The sequence below is a fragment of the Nyctereutes procyonoides genome, unplaced genomic scaffold (assembly GCF_905146905.1).
Source record: "Nyctereutes procyonoides isolate TBG_1078 unplaced genomic scaffold, NYPRO_anot_genome, whole genome shotgun sequence".
Lineage (NCBI taxonomy): Eukaryota > Metazoa > Chordata > Mammalia > Carnivora > Canidae > Nyctereutes > Nyctereutes procyonoides.
Window position 1 is genome coordinate 40,612,363 of NW_026575135.1, and position 23,900 is coordinate 40,636,262.

Consider the following 23,900-nt stretch of genomic DNA (forward strand, 5'->3'; position numbering starts at 1 on the left):
CAAAATAGAAATTGTAGTACAAGTGCATTTCTAGTTCTGTTTTCACTCCTTAGAAGCTCTCCAGACAGGTTGATTATCTTTTCTGGGGGAAGGAAAAAAAGGAAAGAGTGTAACTGGGGTATAGGTGGGGTAGAGTGGTGCAGAGGGAGAGGGAGAGGGAGAAAGAGAATCTTAAGCAGACTCCAGGCCCAGCACGGAACCTGACATAAGGCTCCATCTCATGACCTGAGCTGAAATCAAGACTCAGACTCTTAGCTGACTGACCCACCCACGAGCCCTGATTATCTTCTTTTTCTTTTTAATCCCCTTTTTAAAGTGTGAGAATAGAAGTATAAACAGAAAGTTTATAATGTGTATAATCTAAACCCTTAGTGACTAAAATGCTAATTCAATTTATCAGACAAAATACTTTTGATTACAGATTTGTTTTAAAGCACATTTTACCCTAGGAGAGTACCTGTCATCAAAAGCAACCTTACACAACTTTGCAGAGATACGTTTCATGTCCATACTGTTTTATAGGGTCTTCAGATAGCATTAGGAATTTTTCTTCTGTATTTTTGGAGCATCTTCCAACTTCAGAACAGCTCTCCTGATAATAATGATGGGTTAGCTTCATCCCACTTTTAATTCTTATTCACTTTTTTCTAGCTGTGTAATGATACAACTGTTACTCCATGAATAAGTTTCCCGAACTTGTTTCACCTTCTCTATATGATGGCGTTTTAGTAACTGGCTCAGAACAGTGTTTCTCAGACCTTTTCTGTTCAGGACAATATGTCCTGTGGCAGCAGTGAGGTGGAGAGCTGAGCAGTAAGCTAGGAAACTGCACTCACACCCTCTTACCCTTACTCGTATTTCATCTTGCTCTTCTGATATCAGTAGATTGTCTGTAGCTGTATATATGTGTTTATTTTTATAGCATTGTAAGTGGCATTGAGCATATTATATATGCAGATGTGTAGCTTATTGTTCCTTTTAGGACCCTGCCTGTTGCTAATAACAAAAACACGTCCTCCTACAGGCTTAGTGGAAGAAGTGGGTTTATGGTCTCAGGTTACTGGGCAGTGATCTTCCAGGATAGTTGATCTGTGGCTCAGTCAGTGGTGTCATCAAGAGCCAGTTCTTTTCCTCTCTCTGCACAGCCATCAATGGTCAGGTATATTGCAAGGGTGGTCTTCCTCTCAGTTTTAGAATGGCTGCCAACCATAGTTGGGGTCACGTGCTACATCTTTCACGTGCAGTTGGGAGTTGGAGGGAAAGTGGCTGTCTCATAATTCTGAGTAAAATTCCTCAAATCCATGCTAGGTGAGCCAGTTCAGCCCGTGCCTACTCCCGAGCTAGGGACTGTGACATGGGAATAGAATTCCCTGGAGTTATTTCTCCACTGTTAAATAAATTACCACAGAATTTAGAAACTTGAAACAATAGACATTTATTATCTCGGTTTCTGTGGGTCAAGGATTTGGGAGCAGTTCAGCTGAGTGGTCTGGTCAGACTCTGTTGTACAGTTTTCCAACACACTGCCAACTGGGCCTGCAGTCATGTGAAAGCTTGAGCAGGGCTAGATCCTCATCCAGGATGGTTTACTTGAATGACTACTGGCAGGAAACCCTGTTTCCTCTCTGTGGTGCTGCTTTCTTGTCTTCATAATATGGAACTGGCTTCCCTCAGAGCAGGTGATCCAAGAGAGCAAGGAAGAAGTCTTGATGCCCTTTGAACATAGTTGTGAAATTGTACACTATTCCTTCTGCTTTTTTCTGTATTTTACAATCAGGTAACCCAGTCTAGTGCACATTCAGGACCCCCTTCTTGAAGGGAGGAATATTAAAGGATTTGTGAGCATATTTTAAAATCACCACCCAAAACATAGGCAGAGACAGAGAGAGAGAGAGAGAGAGAGAATGAGCAAGAAAGAGAGCATGCCCCTGTATGTTGTTTGAGGCAGCAAGGGGTGGTCAGGGGGCTGGATATTCTGACAAAAATCTGTGAGCTTGTATGAAGGAATAAGATGAGAATGGTATTAAATAGATAACTAGCAAGTGCCCACTGTACTAATAATGTACTTTCCTGACTATAGATAGGCAATAATAGAATCAAATCTGAGTTGAATACATAGAGTCATTGTAGATGTAGAGTATTTCTTATTCAAACAAATGTTTCTTTATGGTAACAGGAAAGATCATTGGTGTAGAAAATCCCAAATAGAGGGTTTAACTAAATCAGGTGTATTTGGCATTGGCATTGGGATTTTGTCTTTTTGGTAGCACATTCACCTCTGGATTCATTAAACCTGATTCTTTCCCCACTAGATCAGGATTCAGGGTATCAAAATCCTGGCAAGTTTAGAAAATGTATCCAAAGTTAATGTAATTTTATCCTGTAGGGCAATAAGTAGAAGGAATGCATGTGTACTAATAACACTGTATATAGTGCATCAAGTTTTCAGTCCCTTTCTTATTATACCTGATCCTCACAGCAGTCTCATGGTTGGGCTGTGAGGTCCACTTATAGGTGGGGATTTTTGATAAATACCGTTTAGTATACTACAAATGTATTTTCTCTTTCTTGCGATTTTTCTTAGTACCATTTTCTTTTCTGTAGCTTCCTTCATTGTAAGAACATGGTATATAATACGTATAACATACAACATGTGTTAATCACCTGTTTGTTATCGGTAAGACTCCCAGCCAACAGCAGGATCCTTGTAGTTCAATTTTTGAGGAGTCAGAAGTTCTGCATGGATTTTCAACTGCACATGGAGGACTGCAGCCCCCACATCGTTCAAGGGTCAGCCTATTTCCCCGTTTTTAGAGAAGAAAACTGAGGTTTACACATGTCATGTGACATATCCAAATTCCTACAGTTAGACAGTAAGTAAGTGAGAACTGAGCTCTGCTCACCCTAAAAGTGCAGTTTTCTCTGCCTTAACCAACGTGTGACTGATAGGAGAGCTGTGGTAGAGAGCGATGCACAGTGACAGTCTGAAAATCATCAAACACAATCTACCTCTGAAAAGCCACAATGCTGATAATCTTTAAAATGCTGATGTGGGCCTCCCCTTGATGTCATTGCCATGACCCTTGATGCCTGATGGCAGGTGTGGACCCCATGTGCACATTTCATAGAAACCATGGTAGAATTTCCTTTCCTCTCTTTGGCTTCACATTTCCCTGTGCAGAAACTGTAATGAAAATGGTTGCTAGCTCTAACCAGAATGAAAATATTCAAAACCCTATTTTAATTTTATTAATGTAAACATTACAGAAACGTAAAAGCTGATACTCTGGAACATTTGGTCTTGATAAAAGAAAATGTGGAAAATATAGACAAAATATGTATCGCTCTCTCAGCTTGGCAGGCTTTCAGCACACGTCTTTGGGCCTAGAGTTGAGAGATTTTCACTCTGTACCAAATCAAAACACAAGTGTCTGGGGAAACAATACTGGGTATTCAGCCCCAGAAAGGACAGAGCATGCAGAAGTAATTGTAGTCTGTCTGCTAAGAGAAGAAGGGTAGGATGAAGTAGCCCATTTTGGTGGTTATTTCTTAGCTGTAGGCCAGAAAGAGGAAGCAAGATACTTTGATTTGGTTTTAAATGACTTATTCCGTCGGCCAGTTACACAAAACTGCACTGGCAAATGCTGTACATTCAATGAGTTATTGAACGCATTTTGTTCTCTTGATGTTTTGCTGAAGTTACTAGAGATGTGTAACTGGATATATATGATAAATATACTAGAAATAGTAAACATGTGGGACCAATGAATACGTTTGAATATTTGATAGAAAAGAATTTATTTCCATTAAAAAGTTTAAAAGTTTGCTTATGAAGAGATTTCTATTAGTGAACTTTCAGAATGGCTTTAATCAGTTTTCTAGCCCTTGGATAGAAGATAATATTCAGAAGTCATGGCCACATACTTTTCCTTTGGATCAATTTAATCTGCTTCAGGTTTTCTAAGTTGTTATTATTTCTCTAGGATCAAGGGGGTTTGGGCATTGCTATCACTGAGGAAGACACGCTCAGCGGAGTTGTCATAAAGAGTCTAACCGAGCACGGGGTAGCAGCCAAGGTGAGGAGGCTCTCTTGCTCTCATAAAGTGGTGGAGAAGGGAATTACTTCCATAAAATCACCCCAAATCTTAAATGTTTCCATTTAGGATGGGCGGCTCAAAGTCGGAGATCAGATTTTGGCTGTAGATGATGAAGTCGTTGTTGGCTATCCTGTTGAAAAGGTAAGTTTCCAAAAGGAAGCAAATAACACTGTGAACCCATCTATGGGCATGGCTAGGGCGTGTGTGTGTGTGTCTGTGTGTGTGTGATCATAGGGAATTGGAACCATATAGCTATACCAGACATATTATAGAAAACAGAGATCATTAAGGAAAAGAAGAGAGTATACAGAAGTTCTTCAGTTTCTTTTTTCTATTTTCCAATCAAATGATGTTAGGGTATTTTCTATTGCCTAGTAAATCCAGTGTCGAGTGGGCATTTTTCATAAATATCATTTCTATTTACCCTTAGAAAAACTTGAAACTTCTAATATAAAAGGTCAACTTAGTGTTAAGACCAAAGAAATTTTCATGAATATTTGCTCCAATAAATATCCACTGTATATATTGCTTTATAAACAGTCTCAGTCATGAAATACCTTACTCTCATTGGGATTAACAGTTACCTATGAGTTTCCTTCTCTTCAGAAGTGGTAATACTTAACTAGTAGTCTCACTTGCGGCCTTTCATAGCAAGTGCTAGAAAAAAAAAGCTGTGTTTCTCTTGAGATTTGGTGTGCAAGTGTTTTTATTTCTACATTGGCCAGCAAGAAGCTTAAATCATTTTTTAATTTTTACTTTTTTAATTTAAATTCAGTTTGCCAACGTGTAGTAGAATACCCAGTGCTCATCTTATCATGTGCCCTCCCTAATGCCCGTCACTCAGTTACCCCATCCCCCCACCTGTCTCCCCTTCTGCAACCCTTTGTTAAACCATTTTTTAAAACTCAGCTTTAATAATTGTCTGGGTTGGACCCTTTAGCCCATATGTCTATGTTCTAACTTTCCATTTGGCTTGACTGTTCTGTTGCATAGTTTTCCTTACCCTGCGTTTAACATAAATGTTTCCATTTTATTAAAAGTGTCTGTGTAAGCTGTTTCAGATTCTTAGTAGAATCAAGAAATGGGTAAAATACCCCATCTATCTTCTAAGTTTGTGGGGATTCAGACAAATGGGCGAGATTAATTAAAAATGTCAAAAATTGAAAACCTGATGCTTATATAAAAAAGGATATGGTCACTACTAGACTTCTAATAGGAATTCACTGTGGCCTTAATCAGTATCAGGCAACTGAGAAACCTTAAGTTCTGACAAGGAAAATGATTCCAACTATAACAGTGACTTACTAATGTGCTTCTGAATTTTGTTTCCCTACCACACCAACACCCTGCCAGTTTATTAGCCTTTTGAAAACAGCAAAGACAACAGTGAAGCTTAGCATTCGTGCTGAGAATCGCGACCCTCAGGCTGTGGCTTCAGCGGCGGGTGCAGCCAGCGGAGAACAGAAGAGCAGCTCCTTGGCTCTGATGGCCCCATCTTCTGGCTCCCCAGAACCAGAGTCCATCCCAAGTAAGGGCCAGTCTCCCATGATTCCTGCTTGTGTGGCACACCCAAACCCAACAGCAGGTTCCTCCTCGGGAGCCTGCTGCCTGTATGTCACTCACTGTGTGACAGGCCCCAGTCAGGGAACACTTTGGTGAAGATATGGTATAAAGAGAGGGGCTCCTGAAGAGAGATCACTGGACTGTTAGGCAGGGCACCTGTGTGCTACACGTTAATCACCCAGAGGGCCTTAGGCAAGCCATCCACCGGCTCTGAGACTCGGCTTCTTCTGAGTGGTACTCTTTGCTCTCTGAGTATCTTTTGTTGAAGGTTCCTGTGATTCCAGGCATTTGACTAATGAAGTAACAACATCATTTTGAATATTCCTTTTTTATATTGAGCAAGTAATTTAACTTCTTTCAAGCCTCAGTATTCTAATCTGTAAAATTGATACAGTGATGCCACTTTACCAAGAGTCCACAGTGCCTGGCATTACAAGAAACTCTTAAAAATAATGGTCATTGCTATAGTAAGCATAATTGATCTGAGTTCTGTCATTTAGGTGAAATAGATCCTGTTAAAATAGATGAAACGGTTGTATGTGGACCATGGAATGAGACGTGTGTGTCATTAAAATGCCAGTCCAGTAAATTGAGGCTAATTATTCCGTTAAGCTACTTTTTGACAAAAATTACACTAGTGTTTAATAAGACAGCAAATTTCAAGCTTCGTAGCATTGAGAAAAGTACTTAAACACATAGACTTTTTCTGCTATGGGAGGAAAAATATCTCTTTCGGCCTCCAAACGGAAACACTAAGTTCTTTTGACAGGTTTTAAAGGAAATAGCAGTTTAAAACGTATGTAATATAGTTAGACAAAAAAGTCTTAAAGTAATACATATCTGATAAAAGTAGTCCTTTATTTAGAAAGACTGGGTAATTCACTGAAATGTTAAAAGGTTTTACGGAAATTGTCTCCTTTTTTAATTTTATGTTGTTCCCAAAATAGCATTGTCTATAAAAATACGAAATGCTAAATGAAAATGTAACAGAAAAGAAAATATCTTACACCTGCTCTTACCATTTCAGGAGCAAGAATTATTAGTCTGTCTCTGATTTTCTAAAAAGAGATCCTCTTGCCTAAAGCTACTCAACAAGTGTCTCAGCTTTTTCAAAGCATGCCATGTACTGTATGCTCTTTGGTATATCATAAAGCATATGATATGAAGACTATAATAAAACAACGTGTGAAATTATATTCTCCTTGTTTTCTCATAGTCTATTCTTATCTCTTCAATCCTGAGCATATATGCATCAGAATTTAATATCTGAGTTTATAAAACATCGAGACATGCAAAGAAAGAAACTGCACATGAGTCTCACTTCATGTTTTATAAACTCAGATATTAAATACAGTTGTACATGTGCACAGATTTGATTACATAAGAGGAGATACCCTAGGATAAGAAAAGGAAAACCAAAACCAAAACATAAAAAACCTTGAAATGCAGGCGCCACGAGCGGAATTACTGATGTGCTTTGTGTTTTGTGGTCTTCCCAGAATGTGTTTTGAGATTACTGCCACATATTTCACTTCTAAGTTTTACAAATCATAATTTCATCAGAAGTTTTTTGGCTCTAGTGAAATGTAGAATCTCAGCATGAAACTAGAGGCTCACTTCAACTCTCTACTTTTATTCCTTTATATGTATTCTCTCTAGCAATTTAGAAAAGATGCCATAGTGCAAAAGGTAACTTTGTACCTGCCGCCCTAAATTAATGACTAGTTAATCATTTTGTTTGATATTTTAAAAATAGAACTAAAAGATTAAAGTAAATCCGAAGTCTTCTTTGTCTCTAATCTTGGACCCTTTTTCTGCTCCATCCTCCACAGGCAACCAGTGGGATGAGTTTGATGTCTATACCATCTAATCAATTTGTATTTGTATTTCATTTCATTTTAAATTTATTCTTAGGTACAAGCAGGTCATCAACACCAGCGATCTTTGCTTCTGATCCTGCGACCTGCCCCATTATACCAGGCTGTGAAACAACAATTGAAATTTCCAAAGGGCGCACAGGGCTGGGCCTGAGCATTGTTGGAGGGTCTGACACTCTGCTGGTGAGGACACCACCCCCAGATGCTTCAGATATACACATAGCCTCTTCAGTGGGCCCTGAAAGAGAACTGTCAGGGAGATTTCTATCAGTTTTATTAAATGAAACATGAAGGCTTAGAAAAATGCACCATCCTTTGTTATTTTAATCTATAGAGCAAATACCAAAAATTGAGTGCTGTGCTGAGACTTTCATTTTGAGTCCGTGAATATTGACTCAGTAAGATAGTTAGACTTGTGGTTGTGACCTTTAGGTTCAAAATATTTCTGTTTGTTTACCAGTCTTTGCCATGTTTTAATTTATCTTTTACTGACTGGATATAGTGGGGTTGATCCATATCGAGAGGAGTCTGAAAACTGGATAATTATAGACAAAATTTTCTAAAAGTCAAAAGGCTTTTAAAATCTAATTGCTGCATTTGTGGATAGGAAAATGATGTGTATCTATTGATTTCATTTGCATATAGGAAGGGTGATGTATATCCATTGTGTGTGTGTGTGTGTGTATGATTTATGTGTTTCATAATTTTTTCTTTAAACTTCCCTCTTGTTAGAAAGATATATAAACTTCTTTGAGCCTTAAAAAAAAAAAACTTCTTTGAGCCTTGTAGCAAAAATTGCATTACACTTTCCTTTAATTTTTTTGTGACTCACTATGGATCCAGTGAGTATATAACCCACCATTATCTTTAAAAGTACAGTATGTTTTGACTTTATTTCTGCTCACCAGTCTTAGGGAGGATGAGCTAAAGTATGAGTATGTTTTGTCTGGGCCCTTAGGGTGCCATTATTATCCATGAAGTTTATGAAGAAGGAGCGGCATGTAAAGATGGAAGACTCTGGGCTGGAGATCAGATTTTAGAGGTAACAGAATATTTCTAATAAAGAAAAGGTTACTCTGGGTAGGGTGGTCTCTGTTTCTTTCTTTGTTTCTTTCACTCTCTTTGCTCGCTCTTTCTTTGACTCCCCTGGCTCCTCACAGTGCCCCATTTCTGTACAGGTGAACGGAATTGACTTGAGAAAGGCCACCCATGATGAAGCAATAAATGTCCTGAGACAGACCCCACAAAGAGTACGCCTAACCCTCTACAGAGATGAGGCCCCATACAAAGAGGAAGATGTGTATGACACCCTTACCATTGAGCTGCAGAAGAAGCCAGGGAAAGGCCTTGGATTAAGTATTGTTGGGAAAAGGTATGACTGAAGAGGGCAAACCTCATGACCTTTAGGAAATGATGAGTTTTGGTTCTTTTAAAGAAAATTCACAGTTGTTGTATCTTTATCAGCTGCTGGTGTTCTGTGGGTGGCTCTTGTTAGCCCACTCAGTAATGGAGCACCAAAAGACCTCACTTTTGAACTTTTCAAGTTCGTATTTTGGGGGCTCTTGAGGCTACTAGACAAAAAACGATTTGATATTTCTTGAGCACCTTCAGTTCTAGGGAACAAAGTTAAATAAGACATGGTTCCTGACCTCAAAAAACTCATGGTTTGGTCAACGAGAATTAAATATGTTCTTACAACAAAGGATTCTGTTGATAAGTGACAGAAACATATTATGGAGGAGTCTAGGCAGCAGAGCAAAAGGAGACCAGTGATTCTATTTGAGAAAGGAGATTAGAGAACTTCTCAGGTAATAGATGCCTAAGCTGAGGCTGAAAATGATTAGTGATAGTTGGTCTATTCGCAAGGAGTAGAGGATTTTCTGGGGAGAAGGATTGGCTCAAACATAAACATGCCATCAGAAGAAAACAGAAAGTAAGAGGCCAAGGTGGTAAATTGGTGAATATATATATATAAATTTAGTATCTAATTTATTTAAATATTTATAGATAAGTAATATTAACAAACATATAATCCAGTAAGTTCCAACGCCTTTATTCTAAAGATGGGAAAGCAGAGGATCAGATGGTGAAATGGTGCCCTTGAAGTCTTGACCTTGGCAAGAAGTGATACAATTGCGTTTTCACTATGCACTTCTACCTAACAGTTGTCCTTGTATCTCAGCAAGAAGATGCTGAGTTGTCTGTAGTTTCATGAATGAAAGGAAGATTGGAATAAGATTACCATTTGTTTATTTTTCATAAATCCATCTTGCATACAAGTTAGATCCATAATAAAATAAAAGACATCATGGGAATGGTACTTAATCAAATAGTTTCAGTGAGAGGTACGTATTATTTATTTTCAAGAACATTTAATGACATTAATGATAATACCAACATATATATGTAGCCTCAGGTCAGTATTCATTCAGGGTTTTGTTATGGTGTAGAAAGGACAATAGACTTAGCACCCAAAACTGGCAGTTAAGTCACATTTTTGCTGTGTAGTAACTGTGTGACCCATAAAGTGAGTAAACAGTAGTAGCCACTTCAGCTCACAGTGCATAATGGTTGAAGAATAAATATGCTTGTGAAAGATATTTACTCCATGAAATACTATAAGACATAAGCTATTATTATCACAGAAAATAATTCTAATAATGTTGCCCCTGTGTTGCTGAAAACACACTTTCTAAAGTCACAAAGATGGAGGTCAAGTTTTCAGTTAAAAATGTTAGTTTTAAAAAAGTTTTCCAATACATAAACACTACCTTATGGTGGAGAAAAAATGGTGATGTTGAAACTCAAAACTATGTTTACAGAAATGATACCGGAGTATTTGTGTCAGACATTGTCAAAGGAGGGATTGCAGATGCTGATGGAAGACTGGTGCAGGGAGACCAGATATTAACGGTGAACGGAGAAGATGTCCGTAACGCCACCCAGGAAGCTGTGGCTGCTTTGCTAAAGGTAAAGATCAAGTGCCAGAAAGGACTTTGTATAGTAGTATGGAAGAAGGAAGAGATACTACATGGGCTACCATGGTCAAATAAGCACTGAATCCTCTTTATTTAAAAGTGTTATCTCAAGTAAGACACATTTTTAAGTACGATGCCATATTTTAGTGATAAATTTCTGAATAATAAATCTATAACAGTTCTTTATTATATTATGTATTTTCTATTTTTAAATGTCAAATAAAAGACTTTTCAAGTTAGACATCCTTTAAGGTCACACAGCTAGTAAATCACACAGTAGGATTTAAACCAGCATGTCTAACTACAAGAGCCTAGAATCACAAAATTCCTCATTGTGCTTTCACCTTAGACTGTATAGTATTTTTTGCATGCCTATGATTTATTTGTTAGAGGTCACAAGGAAGTTGTCTTCAATCCTAATTTTATGTTGCTAGCAATATGGCTTATTTTAATATTGTGTCTTAGGTCTCTTCAGGTACAGTGTGGCCATAGAGAGTTTGCCCAGTTATCTATGCTGTTGTGGTGGTCATGGCTGTCTTACTATTTCTCTTTTGTTTTTTAAGCCCTGAGTTACTTAGTACATTTGGCCTATCTAAACCAGTATGTTTCATGAGATAGTTGCTCAATTCCCAATTTCTCTTTTCCTTTTTAATTTTTTTAAATTTTTATTTATTTATGATAGTCACTGAGAGAGAGAGAGAGAGACAGTCTCCATGTAAATCATGAGGTCATAACAGACACTAGGTATTGCTGCTGCTGCTTGCTGTCATTCTTTTTTATGTTTTAGAAAGGCTTCTTTCTTTTATTTTTTTTAAGATTTTATTTATTTATTCATGAGGTAGAGACACAGGCAGAGAGAGAAGCAGGCTCCATGCAGGGAGCCCGATGCAGGACTCGATCCCAGATCCCAGGATCATGACCTGAGCCAAAGGCAGATGCTCAAACCACTGAGCTACCCAGGCGTCCCTGGAAAGGCCTCTTTCCACAAAGAATTGTAGGTATCCTTGACTGTGGAAATCCCAAAAGGAGGATGCCTTTCACAATCTAATCTTAAGGAGTGAATGTACTCCCGAAGATGATTGCAGCATCTTATTGAAGCATTTTCATAAAACAACCACTCCCATAGTGTTCCCTAGGCACAGTGACCTTGGAAGTTGGAAGAATCAAAGCCGGTCCATTCCATTCAGAGAGGAGGCCTTCTCAAAGCAGCCAGGTGGGTAGCTGTGCGGTTCATCAGGGTGATGCAGTCCACATGCCAGAGGAACTCCAAGATGGCCCTGCTGGTACTGTGTACACAGGTCTGGCCCTCTGGCAGAGGGCAGAGTGAGGTGTGGAGTCTGGGATGGGGAAGACCAACAAGTGAGTGTGGGCAGTGAACAAGGTCTAGCTCTTGAATAATTTGTAAGTCTTCCTAAGGAGCTTAATTTCAACCATTTTTCTTTTCTTTTTCTATAATTATATAAGTTAACTGATTAATATATGTAGAGCCTACCAAGGTGATATATTTTTAAAGTATTTTTTAACAAACACTTATCAATTTTAAACTGAAAAATAATCCCATGTAAGGTGAACTATAGAAGCTCACCACTATGTATGAAGCTCACCTCCATGTATGTTCAGGATTGCTGGCCAGCCCCTCTCCTTAGTTGGGTCTTCTGATGACAGAAGCCCATTTTCATCAGCCAGTGTTTAAAGACTCTTTACTCACCCCTTCAACACTACCATTCATTTCCTGTTGACTTGCCCTAATTTTACAGTTTTTTCATAAGCCCCAGTCTATGTACAACATCCATTTAAATTTAGGATTAGCTTGAATGAAATTACAAAAATCCACTAAAATTTTAGGTGCTTTGGAATCAATCTCATCCATTCTTTTAGCCTCAATTTATTTATGTCCCTAGGCAAATTCTTCCATAAAAAAGTCAATAGAAACTGTTTAATTTGCCCTTCAAATTATCAGATGCCACTGTTGCTTAATAGATATTTCTCTCTAGATACATTAAAAGAACTGAATTCTGAAATAAGTGGTATTTAGGGGATATTATTACTTCAAAACGTTCTAAAATAATTGTTGTGTATTTTAGATGAGCGAAGGCAGCCTGTCATCGTTCACTTTTCCACTTTCTGGATCCAGTACATCTGAGTCACTAGAAAGTAGCCTGAAGAAGAATGCATGTAAGATTGGTTTGATATTTTAAGCATGATTACTGGTTTGAGTTTTAGTAACCAACACTGATTTTTTTTCCTCTGTCTCTGAGCTCTCTTTCCCCAAATTATTTCATACCCTAATATGGGTGCAGAGGTATGTGTTGGCAAAAATTCTGAACAGTACGAAGCTGCATCTTTGTTGTCTGGCAGCTTTCTCATTTGTTGTTTTTTCTACATGATATACAAAACATTAGAATCAGGATTCTGTAATTTTTTCTTACTAAGCAGACTGGTGTAATTAATTTTTATTTCCTTTTCTGTTTATTCTAACACCAATAATTCAGAAGATTCCATTAAGTGAAGCCTTCTTTTTCCATGAAGACGCAAAAATTTTGATTGAGAAAGTCAATATGATCCTCCTGTGTTTTAATTACATGAAATCATGATGCAGAGTGTTTTTTGGCTTGAAGCTTTGGTTGAAAGTTATTCAAATTGAAGAACTAACCATATGGCAATCTCTGTTTGCATTGTGACTAATATTCTAGAAATTTAGCTACTTAAGTCCATGAATTCCTTTTAATGTGTCCATGACTATTTTTCTCAGCTGTGCACATGTATCTTTCGATCCAAAGCCTATTCTGCTCTTGACTCATTCAAAGTGGATTATGTAGTTATATAATCAACGATTGAAATAAGAAGGAAGAAATGGGATGGTGTGCACATTTTTCCAAAATAAAGATTCCCTATGTGAGACAGATTTAATCATGTGTACTGGCAACTTTGAGCACCCTCTTTCAAAAAAAAATTAATAATGTATCTCATTTAGTCCCATTCCAGCTTTGACTGAAATTTAATTGAATATGAAAATACTTCAATAACCATATTTTTTCACCCTTTACAGTGGCATCTGAAATACAAGGATTAAGAACAGTTGAAATAAAAAAGGTAACTTGGGGAAGAGAAAACCGTATAAACTCTGTTGACCTCAGAGGCATCTGCATATATATTTTCCTATTAGCTGTCTTACAATTTTACTGTATCATCAGAAAACTTATGCACTGTATACAGTGGAAATATCACAATACAGTCTTCACTGAATTTCCTGGTCACAGGACCTTGTATGAAAAATCATTGTTGGCATATCCTGTGTTGCCAAAAATGGCATCCACCCAACCCCACACAATGTTGTCCCACCTCTCACTTGTCACACAGAGAACCAAACCTCTGCCTTCCATGAATGTTTCTTATTCTCATGAAACATTTCCCTGACAGCAGTACACATGAGAGAACGTAAAAGCAGCTACAGTGTATTACACCTTTGCTATCTGCTGATCATTCTTGTAGCTGCCTCATGTTATCATTGGCTCATGTAATCTCTGCAGCCTTCGGTAGGGGCTGCTCTGATCTCCGTTTTGTCATTGAAGGTCTAGGAAGAGGGCTGAACTTGGTCAGTCCCAATATTTCTAAGTGTGGGTCCCCGGCATTAATACAGATCTTTCTGATTCCAAAATTGGGTCTTTCACTTCATTCACATACCTGCTTTTCATCAACCCCACAGCATGATTTTCACTTAAAGTGTTTTGATTTCTTTTATTTCCTGGACAGATGCTTATTTTCCTAAGTCACAGTAAGGACCTGTGTCAAATGAAGTAATGTAGTTTTCTTGAGTCTCATTTTCCTCACACCTCAGAGACCTGAGTTGCTATAGGATATTGGGCCAAAGAAACCAAACATCAATTTAAAATGCCACATTGACCAAAATATTTTAATCTCTTGCATGGCAGGGGCCTGCTGACTCACTGGGAATCAGCATTGCTGGAGGAGTGGGCAGCCCACTTGGTGATGTTCCTATATTTATTGCAATGATGCACCCAAATGGAGTTGCAGCTCAGACCCAAAAACTCAGAGTAAGTTCTGCTAATAACCCTGGCAGCCCTTGCAAGTCTGGCAAAAGTTTTCATAAACCCTTTGAACCTTGCCCCTTGTTGTAGGGAGGTTTGAATATCTATATCTGCTTTTAAATCTGCTAATCCCACCACAGCAGAGCTTGCTTTGAGTAAAGGTAAAGAAAATGAAGAGAGGAGAATTGACAAATCAATGATATGGAAGATCTGTCGTTTCTTGGTATTTTTTACTTGTGTGCAACTCAGTGAGAGAAGTTAAAACAAAGTGTTTCACAACACTTTGAAATGAGATGAAATGTTTTCCTTACTTGTGTCACTGGTTTAAATGCCAATTTAACTTCATTGAATTGAAGACTATCATTTTGTTGCAATTGATCATCAATTTTACAGAAAATTGGGGCACCTGGCTGGCTCAGTCGGTTAAGCATCTGCCTTCAGCTCAGGTCATGATCTCGGGGTCCTGGGATTGAGCTCTGAGATGGCCTCCCTACTCAGTGGGGAGTTTGCTTCTCTCTCCCCCCCCCAACCCTTATGCTCACTTTCTCTTTCTCTCTCTCTCTCTCTCAAATAAATAAATGAAATCTTTAAAAAAATTTTTGCAGAAGTTTAATATCAACGTGACCTTCATTGTAAAAATATACAAAACTTACTTCACAGTTGAGGGATTATGCTAATGCAGGGCCCTATTTTTGCTAACTGCCCAGTTCTGAAATCATGTGAATATTTCATTAAAGTCTCTATGAAGTAAAATCTGCATGGCCTCATGTGTCAAAAAGGGCCTCAAAACTTAACCACCTCTTAGTTTCATCCCTAAACTGAAAATGGTTCAGTCCCTTTTGATATCTGAACTTGTGACTGACTGACACTTAAACATTGATTGTGCATGTACCAAAAAACTTTTCTGTGCAGGACTGATAGTGAATACTTTGGTCTTTGTGGGACAAATGGGTCTCTGTTCTATCGACTCAGCTCTGCCCTGTGAAGGCAATGAATAAGGCAGCTGTCTTCCATCCAAACTCTGTCAACAAAAATAAGCAGTGGGCCAAAGTTGGCCTAGTGTTCCAGATAACATGTATAATAATAGTGTCCAAAGACATTCCAGTTCTTAAGGGATAGCAGATATTTTATTCTTCAATAGGAAGCAATGTCTTACCCAGGAGAAATGAAGAGAAGGGAAGAGTGATTTTTCACCTGCCCCCGAGACTACTGAACTCAAACATTATGTACAGCTTCTTTTTATAATTGCTACTTCTTGAAATTATTGGCTTCCTTGGTTATATTTCAGTTGCTGAGAGCAATGTGTATGTGATGTGCAAGGTAGAGAAGGAAATCTCGTTCAGGTGTCAGGGTCTCACTCTCTGTGGCTGCTTTAGCAGATGCCTGATTTCTTGTCTCCCTTGCAGGTTGGGGATCGGATTGTCACTATCTGTGGCACTTCCACTGAGGGCATGACTCACACCCAAGCAGTTAACTTACTGAAAAATGCCCCTGGCTCCATTGAAATGCAGGTAAAAGTCGCATCTCAAGCACTCTTCCCAATACGGGTAGCTTGAGGACACATAAGCTTTAGCATTAAAGAAGTAAAAGTGCTTAATATTACTACTGATGTTATTTTATTTAGTAAGTCCCTTGAACATAAATGATTACATTGAGAGTTCCAAGAAAGTGTGTAAAAAACATTTTATCCTGATGTGTTTATTGTTTCACGCTTTATATCTAAAGGAAAAAAAACCCACAAGGTCTTAGGAGTAAATGATTAATTGCTAGAGGGTTAAATGGTGTGAGTGGCTCTGTATTCTAAAGATCTTTAAAAAATAATTACATATGAGACCATGTTTGAAAAACATCAAAGAACTTTGTAGAACTGAATTATTCAGATATTTTTACTGTCAGTGGAAGAGGCCTCTGGACCTTGTGAAGTTTCTATTTGGTTGTATATCAGGTTAACAGAAATGATTAAGTGGACAGTAAAGTACATGTCTTAATCCTGTAGCTATTTTTGAAGAACAATTACTGATGTCTCTCTAGCCACACAAACGTGTTTCTCTCTTTCTGTTTCTCCCATGTACAGGTAGTTGCTGGAGGAGACGTGAGTGTGGTCACAGGTCATCAGCAAGAGCCTGCCAGTTCTAGTCTTTCTTTCACTGCGCTGACATCAAGCAGTATATTTCAGGATGATTTAGGGTGAGTCCATGTATTATGGTTTCTATGTCCCTACCACTCACAAAAAGGTGTAAAAACGGGATGAGGTATGAAGATATGAAAACCAAGTGTTTCTGAACTGTTAAGTAATTATGGGATGGATTTAGTTTAAAGAACATAGCTAGATAGCATGCTGTTCACCTTCCCACGTTTTTTGGCTCTGAGTTTTTGGGGGAATATTTTAGTCTGGACCTCATTACCCTGTGTGACATGGAACAGATCAAACCTATCCTTTTTAAATTTCACATTGCCAACTCATTTAATAGATCATCCTTTTGATTAAAAAATTTATAGCTCCCCAGCTGTACAAAAGAATTGGGATATAAAGAGAGGGGAAGAGAGGAAAATATTAGAATTTTTAAATAATTTGAGGCAGCCTTTACATTGCTAGTTAATAGATTTTTCTCTCTGAGCTTGGGAGTACTGATGTATGACTTATTTAATGGTAGTCCTCTGTGCCGTAGTCTTCTTCCTTTAAACTGTAAAAAGAATGTGCAAGCATTCAATGAGAACATGTCATGAACGTGTTAGTTTAGGGGAACTATAAATGAGTAATAGAATTAGGGTGTTAAAGTAGGATTTTGTTGGATTAAGTAAATTTAAAATACTGAGCATAGCCTGCACTGACAGTTCAAGCTCCCCAAAATACCCATAGTATACTCGCTGTCAGTAGAATTGAGATTTATAGTGGTTCTAGGTGGATGCCAGATAATCCGTAATTTACAGATTTGACTTTAAAAATCAGAAACCTCTTCTTTCTTTCTTCCCTTTCCTCTAGACCTCCTCAGTGTAAATCTATTACACTAGACCGAGGACCAGATGGCTTAGGCTTCAGTATAGTAGGAGGGTATGGCAGCCCTCATGGAGACTTACCCATTTACGTTAAAACAGTGTTTGCGAAGGTAAGCTTGCACATTTTAACCACCCCCTTCCACCCGAAACATTCATTAATAGTGGTCAGCAGCTGGCTTATTAGTTTATGGCCTGAGGTAATGCCAAATGGTTAACAGTTGATCATTTTCTTTTGGAACTCCCTTCAGGAACAGGTCATTAAATATTTTTGTCCAATTTGAGGTTTAGTTATATTTAAAGGAAAATAGGCTCAAATTGAAATTCCATGGGAACTCTTGACAATACGCAACAAAAATAGTAATGAACTTTAGTTAGACAGTAAGGGCTGATTTTTTTGTCCTTGGAAAACAGGTTGCCTATGATTGAATGTCTTTTGAAAACGGGACATTTTAAATGTGTAAGCTGTAGAGTGCTGGCATTTCTTTTTCTCTGTGTTTCTTTTGTTGTGGAATATAAAATAGACGTGGAAAAGTACATAAAAAGTTCTTCAGGTTAAATAACTAATAGGGCATTTATTTTACAGTTTAATTTTATTGAATAAAATAGAAAAAATTACAACTGAAAAAATTGCAGAATATCCAGAAGCTCTGTCACCTGCAGTAAATCAGCTATTTATAATCAGGGAATTCAAATTTTTAAAAAAATTGTGTTTAGTTGAAATGATACAATAAGTATTCTATTTTAAGGATATTTAGAATAAGAATAAACTTATTGCAACATTGGTGAAGCTGTTAAAATAATTCAAACCCATATAATTATCATTAATATGTTCTTTAGACACTTTTCAGGAGCCACAAAATTGGACATAATTTCCTACAGGAGAAAATCTGGAATCTCAAGATTTTACAGTGCAAAGGATCAAACCTTATGGCCGACCTATTAAACAGTTTGATACAGGGCTTTAGATTAGCATTGTAGTCCTTTAAAGTGCCTACCTATGGAGGTTTTAATTCCATTATTTGGAAAAAGAATTATTATTTTTAACTAACTTAAAGTGCTGTATCTACAGCAACCTAGTTAAAGGCTTAATTTATGAGATTTTTTAAAAGCCATTGGTATGTCCAAAAATACAAACAGCATTTGTCAGTGAATAGAAGAGTCATGCAGTCCTTTTCCTCAGCCTTGGAACAATTTATTTAAGGCATGCTAGTTAGAACATATTTTAAGAATTTCATCATTATGGATTCCTCATTAACTTTTCCATATTTTTAATCTTATATTTAATTGCATAATTGCCTACTATAAGCATGCCTTAAGATGGGATTCTTTTTCAAATAGCAATGTCTGTGTTTAATCTTAATCATTTGAGGCCCATAAGAAATATGAAGACCCCCCCCCCCCACCAATACCCTTGGGAAGTAAAGAACAAGCAGCTCAAGCAGCCTATTCAAAGCCACAGAAAGAATTACAGTTAGACTTAGCACCACTTGCATCCTGCCCTGCCCTGCACTTGTCAATGTGCATGTGGGCTTTATGCTTCTGTAGACCTTTGCCTCCATGCCCTGATGCCCTTGTCCTGTAAAACTGCTTTTGTTCCTGTCTAATCCTTTGTCTTCTTCTGTAGGCCTTCTTTACAGGATAAAAAATCCTGGATTCTAGGAAATCATTCCTGCTAGGCAAATTCCCAAATATTCTTTATTAATTTGAGTTCTCACCAACTGCTGTGCTGAACAGCCAAGAACCATCCAACTAATCTATTGACTGCTAAATTCTCTCTGAAATTGTAATCTTAGTGCCGAAACCATTTAAGAGCAAGACCTCCTTTGTGTCTGTTCATCATTGCTTAATGGCTGTGGAGCACCCGTGGAGCACCCAGAGCAATGTGTGTGTACATGCAGAGCAATTTACATTCTTGTTTAGATCTTTTTCTGTTGTGTAGCTGCAAGGCAGCATTTTTTGAGAAGCAAACAAGCCTACTTTATAATTGCAGGGAGCAGCCTCAGAAGACGGGCGTCTAAAAAGGGGTGATCAGATCATTGCTGTCAATGGGCAGAGTCTGGAAGGGGTAACCCATGAAGAAGCTGTTGCCATCCTTAAGCGGACTAAAGGAACTGTCACTTTGATGGTTCTCTCCTGAATTTACTGCAGAGTGGGGCCAACTCAACAACCCCTTGCTCACATCCCACACTGTGAAGAGAATGGAACTGGTCTTGTGGATGACTTTCCCTGCATCATCTTCATCAGGCTCTTCAGAACTCTAGGGGGAAAGTATCATTTAAGTTTGTTTTTCTCATGTGGAAATGATTTTCTTACAAGCTAGCATCATTTTTCCTTTCTCCTTAGATTCTTGTGAACCTGAACTCAAAGGGATGGACTGTGTGCATAGGTGAATCCAGTCTTTCTTCGTAAAGATGTCTGACATTTTGTAGTTGCATGTGAAGAAATTAGGTGCTGACCTGGTTAGTAGAGAACGAGAGAAATAATTCTAAAGCTAACCTAAGAGAAATGGCTTTAGTAAATTAGGGTGAGAATGAAAATAGAAAATAAGGAAGAAAATCTCAAGGTTTTTTTTTAAATGCTTCATTTTATCCCCATTTCTAACTAGAAAAGAAAATAAAACATTTTTTCTATTGAAAATCTTTAAAAACACTCAGTATCTAAATTATTTGAGTATTATAGAAAAATTGTATCTCCCCACCTTTAATATACACATACATATTTTCATCCAAAAATTAGTTTCTAAGACTGAGTAAATAGTGATTATATGAAGCAGTGTCCCTAAATTGGTAAAGAACACATTTGATGTGAATCTTGATGTTCATTTTTATTTTTGACCTGTTATAAAATATTTTCATGTTTCTGTAAGTAAAATGGTGATGCCACCCACCATTGACTATAGTTTCTCTAGAAAGCAAGCATGCTAACCATGGAAGAACATAGAAGTCTCTCAGAATCTTTAATGCTGGTTTTAACCGATGCAACACAAAAAATGTGTTAGCATGCTGTGCAATTGGTTTTCAATTACTATTAATCTTAATGACAGAGAAAAAAGCAATGTGTTAGTAATTATTTTGGTTGTGTGCCATTAGTAAATTGATAGAAAAATTAAGGGGATTAACATAACTTCATTTCATTGCCTTATATTAACATCTTATAATACAATAGTTTAAGACTAAAGGAAACAGATGGAGCTGTTTATTGAGACAACTGGTGAGGAATTATCATGTGTTCATTCCCATTTTAGAGCGTGAAACTCCTACATTAGAATATATAAAGTCACTTTAAATATTATCTATATTTGTAACAGAAGTAGTGTACAGATATTTTATTACAGCACTTTTGTGTAAACGCAGAATTGAAGTGAATAAATAACAAGTTTCATGGTGCACAAATAAACAGGCGTATTTTTTTGTTCTTTTTATTGGAAAAAAGGCTTCATTAGGTTGTTCAAGATTTACAATTTAAAATTGGTTTTTATCATGTCTAACTGAACATATGGTGTCCATAGTTACAACCAGAGGAACTTTGGACAGCATCATTATGAAAAGCTCTGTTTCTTACATCCAGGATTTTTACTAATACTGAAGTGCCCTGCCTGTGTTTGTTTTTCTGAGATGCTATATTAATGTAGTAATATTGTAAATTGTTCTTGGGGGTAGTCAAGACCTAAAGTGAGTTCAGATAGAAAAATTAATATAAATAATAGATGAGAAAAGTATGATTTGAACACTGAGCAAGGAATTGGAGAACATTTTGTTCTGCTAGTTCTGCCCCTAATTAGCCAATGAATGTGTATGTTCCGTCTGATTCACTCACCTGTAAAGTGATAGGTCATCTTATCTCAAAGCTTGCTCCGAGTTCTAAAATATAAGAATTCTGTGGTTCTTACACAGAATGGACAGAACCAAATTAAAGTTTGAGTCAATATGTGGAAGTACTCCCCACAGAAGAACAGGCCCAGCTAAGTGCCTGTACTTGCCTGAGTAGCATCTCCCCAAAATTCACAGCCACAGGGAACCGTAGAATGTGAGCTCATTCGGAAATAGAGTCTTTGCAGATATACTTAGTTAAAATGAGATCATTATGGATTATGGTGGACCCCAAATCCCTAAGGCCAGATAGAGACACAGAGACATAGCAGAGGAAGGCCATGTAAAGAAGGGACCACAATCAAACCAGAGCCCACGTTGGAGGCTACCAGAACCTGGAAGAAGCAAGGAAGGATTTTTTCCCTAGGGTCTTTAGAGGACAGCTGGCCCTTTTGACACCTTGATTTCAGATTTCTGGTCTCCAGATCAGTGGATGAATAAGTATCTGTTGTTACCATCCACCCAGTTTGTAGTACTTTGTTATGGAGGCCCCAGGACACTAGTCACAGTGTCTCAAACGTTTTATATTCACAAGCTGCTATCATTGTACCTGGCTAACAAGAGAAGTGCTAAACATGTTTGTTGAGCATGCAAATGATTAAACTATAGGTCATGATTCATTTCATGGTGTTAATATTGCTTTAGTTGGTTAGCTGCAGCCTTCATGCTAACTGCAGAAAAAAAAGAAACCATGGGCATGCCACTGTAGGGATATAAAGACACTGAGGAAAAGTTCGCCTCCTGAATTGCTACTAATTGACAAAGTCAGCACATGAAGGAGGAGGGAGACAGGAAGAAAGGGAAAGACTGAGAAGAATATAGATTCATCAGCATTGGAGACACGTGACAAATACTTCCTTTTTATAATTTTGTGTAAATATAAGAGTTCTCTGTGGAAGAAAGTGAGTAGAGTCCGAGGACTTGAACCTTATAATAAATGCTATGTACAATTCAAGATAGTGGATTGCCCATAATAGGTGCCATATATTTGCTTGTGTGATTAAACCACACTGGTGAATACGACACATTCGTGGTGTGATCCCTCCCAAAGGACGATGATGATAATAAGGATAACAATAATAATAATGTGTTTAATTTCAGCACCAACTGGTATGTAGCTGTGGGAGTTGCCATGTGGTGTTGCAAGTCAGTAGGCTCCATACATCAGAAGGGTGAGGGAGTCGGAAGCATGAAAACATTAAAATTCATGGAAGACGAAATGTGGAAAAGGACAAGTTTTTGTTTTGTTGTGGGGAATAGCGGTAAAGCAGAGTTTCATAGGTCTGGTGAAGCAAAGGAAGCTCTTCCTTGCTCTGAGGTATGCTGTCCTAAGTTGCCTTAGAGCTGGTCAGCTAGCTTCTTGTCTGAGGATGGTGCGCGGTGATTTAAGGTCTTTCCTCGTATCTCAGGCTAAGTGAATAGAGCAGTTGAAAGGATACCTGCAGGGAAACAGGACTAAACAGCGTCTTCCTTCCCTTCCCTTCCCTTCCCTTCCCTTCCCTTCCCTTCCCTTCCCTTCCCTTCCCTTCCCTTCCCTTCCCCTTCCCTTCCCTTCCCTTCCCTTCTCCCTTCCCTTCCCTTCTCCCTTCCCTTCCCTTCTCCCTTCCCTTCCCTTTTTCCTTTCCTTTTTCTTCCCTCCCTCCCTCCCTTCTTTCTTTCCTTCCTTCCTTTTTTTTTGGTCTAGGTGTGAGAATGCCAAAACTATTGTCACCTGCTTCCAGCAGCCCTGGTGTGTTGTTTCATGTCAGTGACAGGTATTCTGGAATGCATTTGATTTATGCAAAGATGTTCTTTCATTTGGTCTACTAGGAATTAATGTTTCACTTTGCCCTTTTGAAAGAGAGTTATTTGTAAGACAGGATTGGCCTCTGTTACCTCAAGTGGGAAAAAAAAATTGTGGGCGGCAAGAAAATTTCTAAATGAAACAACATGAAAACTAGGCAGAGCAAATGTTTTAAAAGTGATGTTTGTGTACTTGATATTGCTGCTGCTTATTCCCTTCAAAATATACCTGGGTAGTCCATATTGCTCATTTCAGTGTAAATTAGGGAAAAATCTATTATCTAAGAATTTTATTTACTGATGAAGTACTAAAAGTTCAATAGTAGGCCCTTAAAAAGAATTCTGTCAAAAAGGAGGCAAATCCATGGTAATGATCTCAGAATTCTTTCACTAAAAATGTTTCTTGAAGTTTCTAAAAGTACTACCATCAAAAGACTGCTTTAGATGGCTTTGAGGAGGAGCTTCAACTTGTTCATTTAACACTGGGCATTTTTTTCAGAGGCTGGTATCATTTGGGTATACTTTGTTGTTCTTTCTCCTTCCCTCCCTGCTCTCCTTCTCCACATACTCACACATATTTTCAGAAACAGCACACTTATCCTTGGAAAACATACTTTTTTCTCTCACATCTTTTCTTATTAATGTACTAGAAATTATGATTTTTTTTTTACTTGAGTGTACCTTGAAA

At 37.9% G+C, this 23,900-nt stretch overlaps 1 protein-coding gene across 8 annotated transcripts in view; it reads left to right on the forward strand.

The window, feature by feature from the left end:
* Positions 1 to 20,970, forward strand: part of MPDZ (multiple PDZ domain crumbs cell polarity complex component) — a 161,045-nt gene extending 140,075 nt beyond the window's left edge. For 5 of the 8 annotated variants that reach the window (XM_055301827.1, XM_055301829.1, XM_055301828.1 and 2 more), the window contains 15 exons: positions 3,984 to 4,076; positions 4,164 to 4,238; positions 5,451 to 5,625; positions 7,575 to 7,720; positions 8,496 to 8,579; positions 8,716 to 8,909; positions 10,360 to 10,507; positions 11,642 to 11,728; positions 12,600 to 12,690; positions 13,565 to 13,608; positions 14,448 to 14,570; positions 15,971 to 16,075; positions 16,639 to 16,751; positions 17,548 to 17,671; positions 19,552 to 20,969. In XM_055301827.1, coding sequence (XP_055157802.1) covers positions 3,984 to 4,076; positions 4,164 to 4,238; positions 5,451 to 5,625; positions 7,575 to 7,720; positions 8,496 to 8,579; positions 8,716 to 8,909; positions 10,360 to 10,507; positions 11,642 to 11,728; positions 12,600 to 12,690; positions 13,565 to 13,608; positions 14,448 to 14,570; positions 15,971 to 16,075; positions 16,639 to 16,751; positions 17,548 to 17,671; positions 19,552 to 19,698 — 1,749 coding nt within the window. In that variant the 3' untranslated portion in view covers positions 19,699 to 20,969. Of the gene's footprint in view, positions 1 to 3,983; positions 4,077 to 4,163; positions 4,239 to 5,450; positions 5,626 to 7,574; positions 7,721 to 8,495; positions 8,580 to 8,715; positions 8,910 to 10,359; positions 10,508 to 11,641; positions 11,729 to 12,599; positions 12,691 to 13,564; positions 13,609 to 14,447; positions 14,571 to 15,970; positions 16,076 to 16,638; positions 16,752 to 17,547; positions 17,672 to 19,551 lie in introns of all 8 variants that reach the window. The other 3 variants (XM_055301823.1, XM_055301824.1, XM_055301826.1) reach the window with 1 other exon arrangement.
* The last annotated feature ends 2,930 nt before the right edge of the window (positions 20,971 to 23,900 follow it).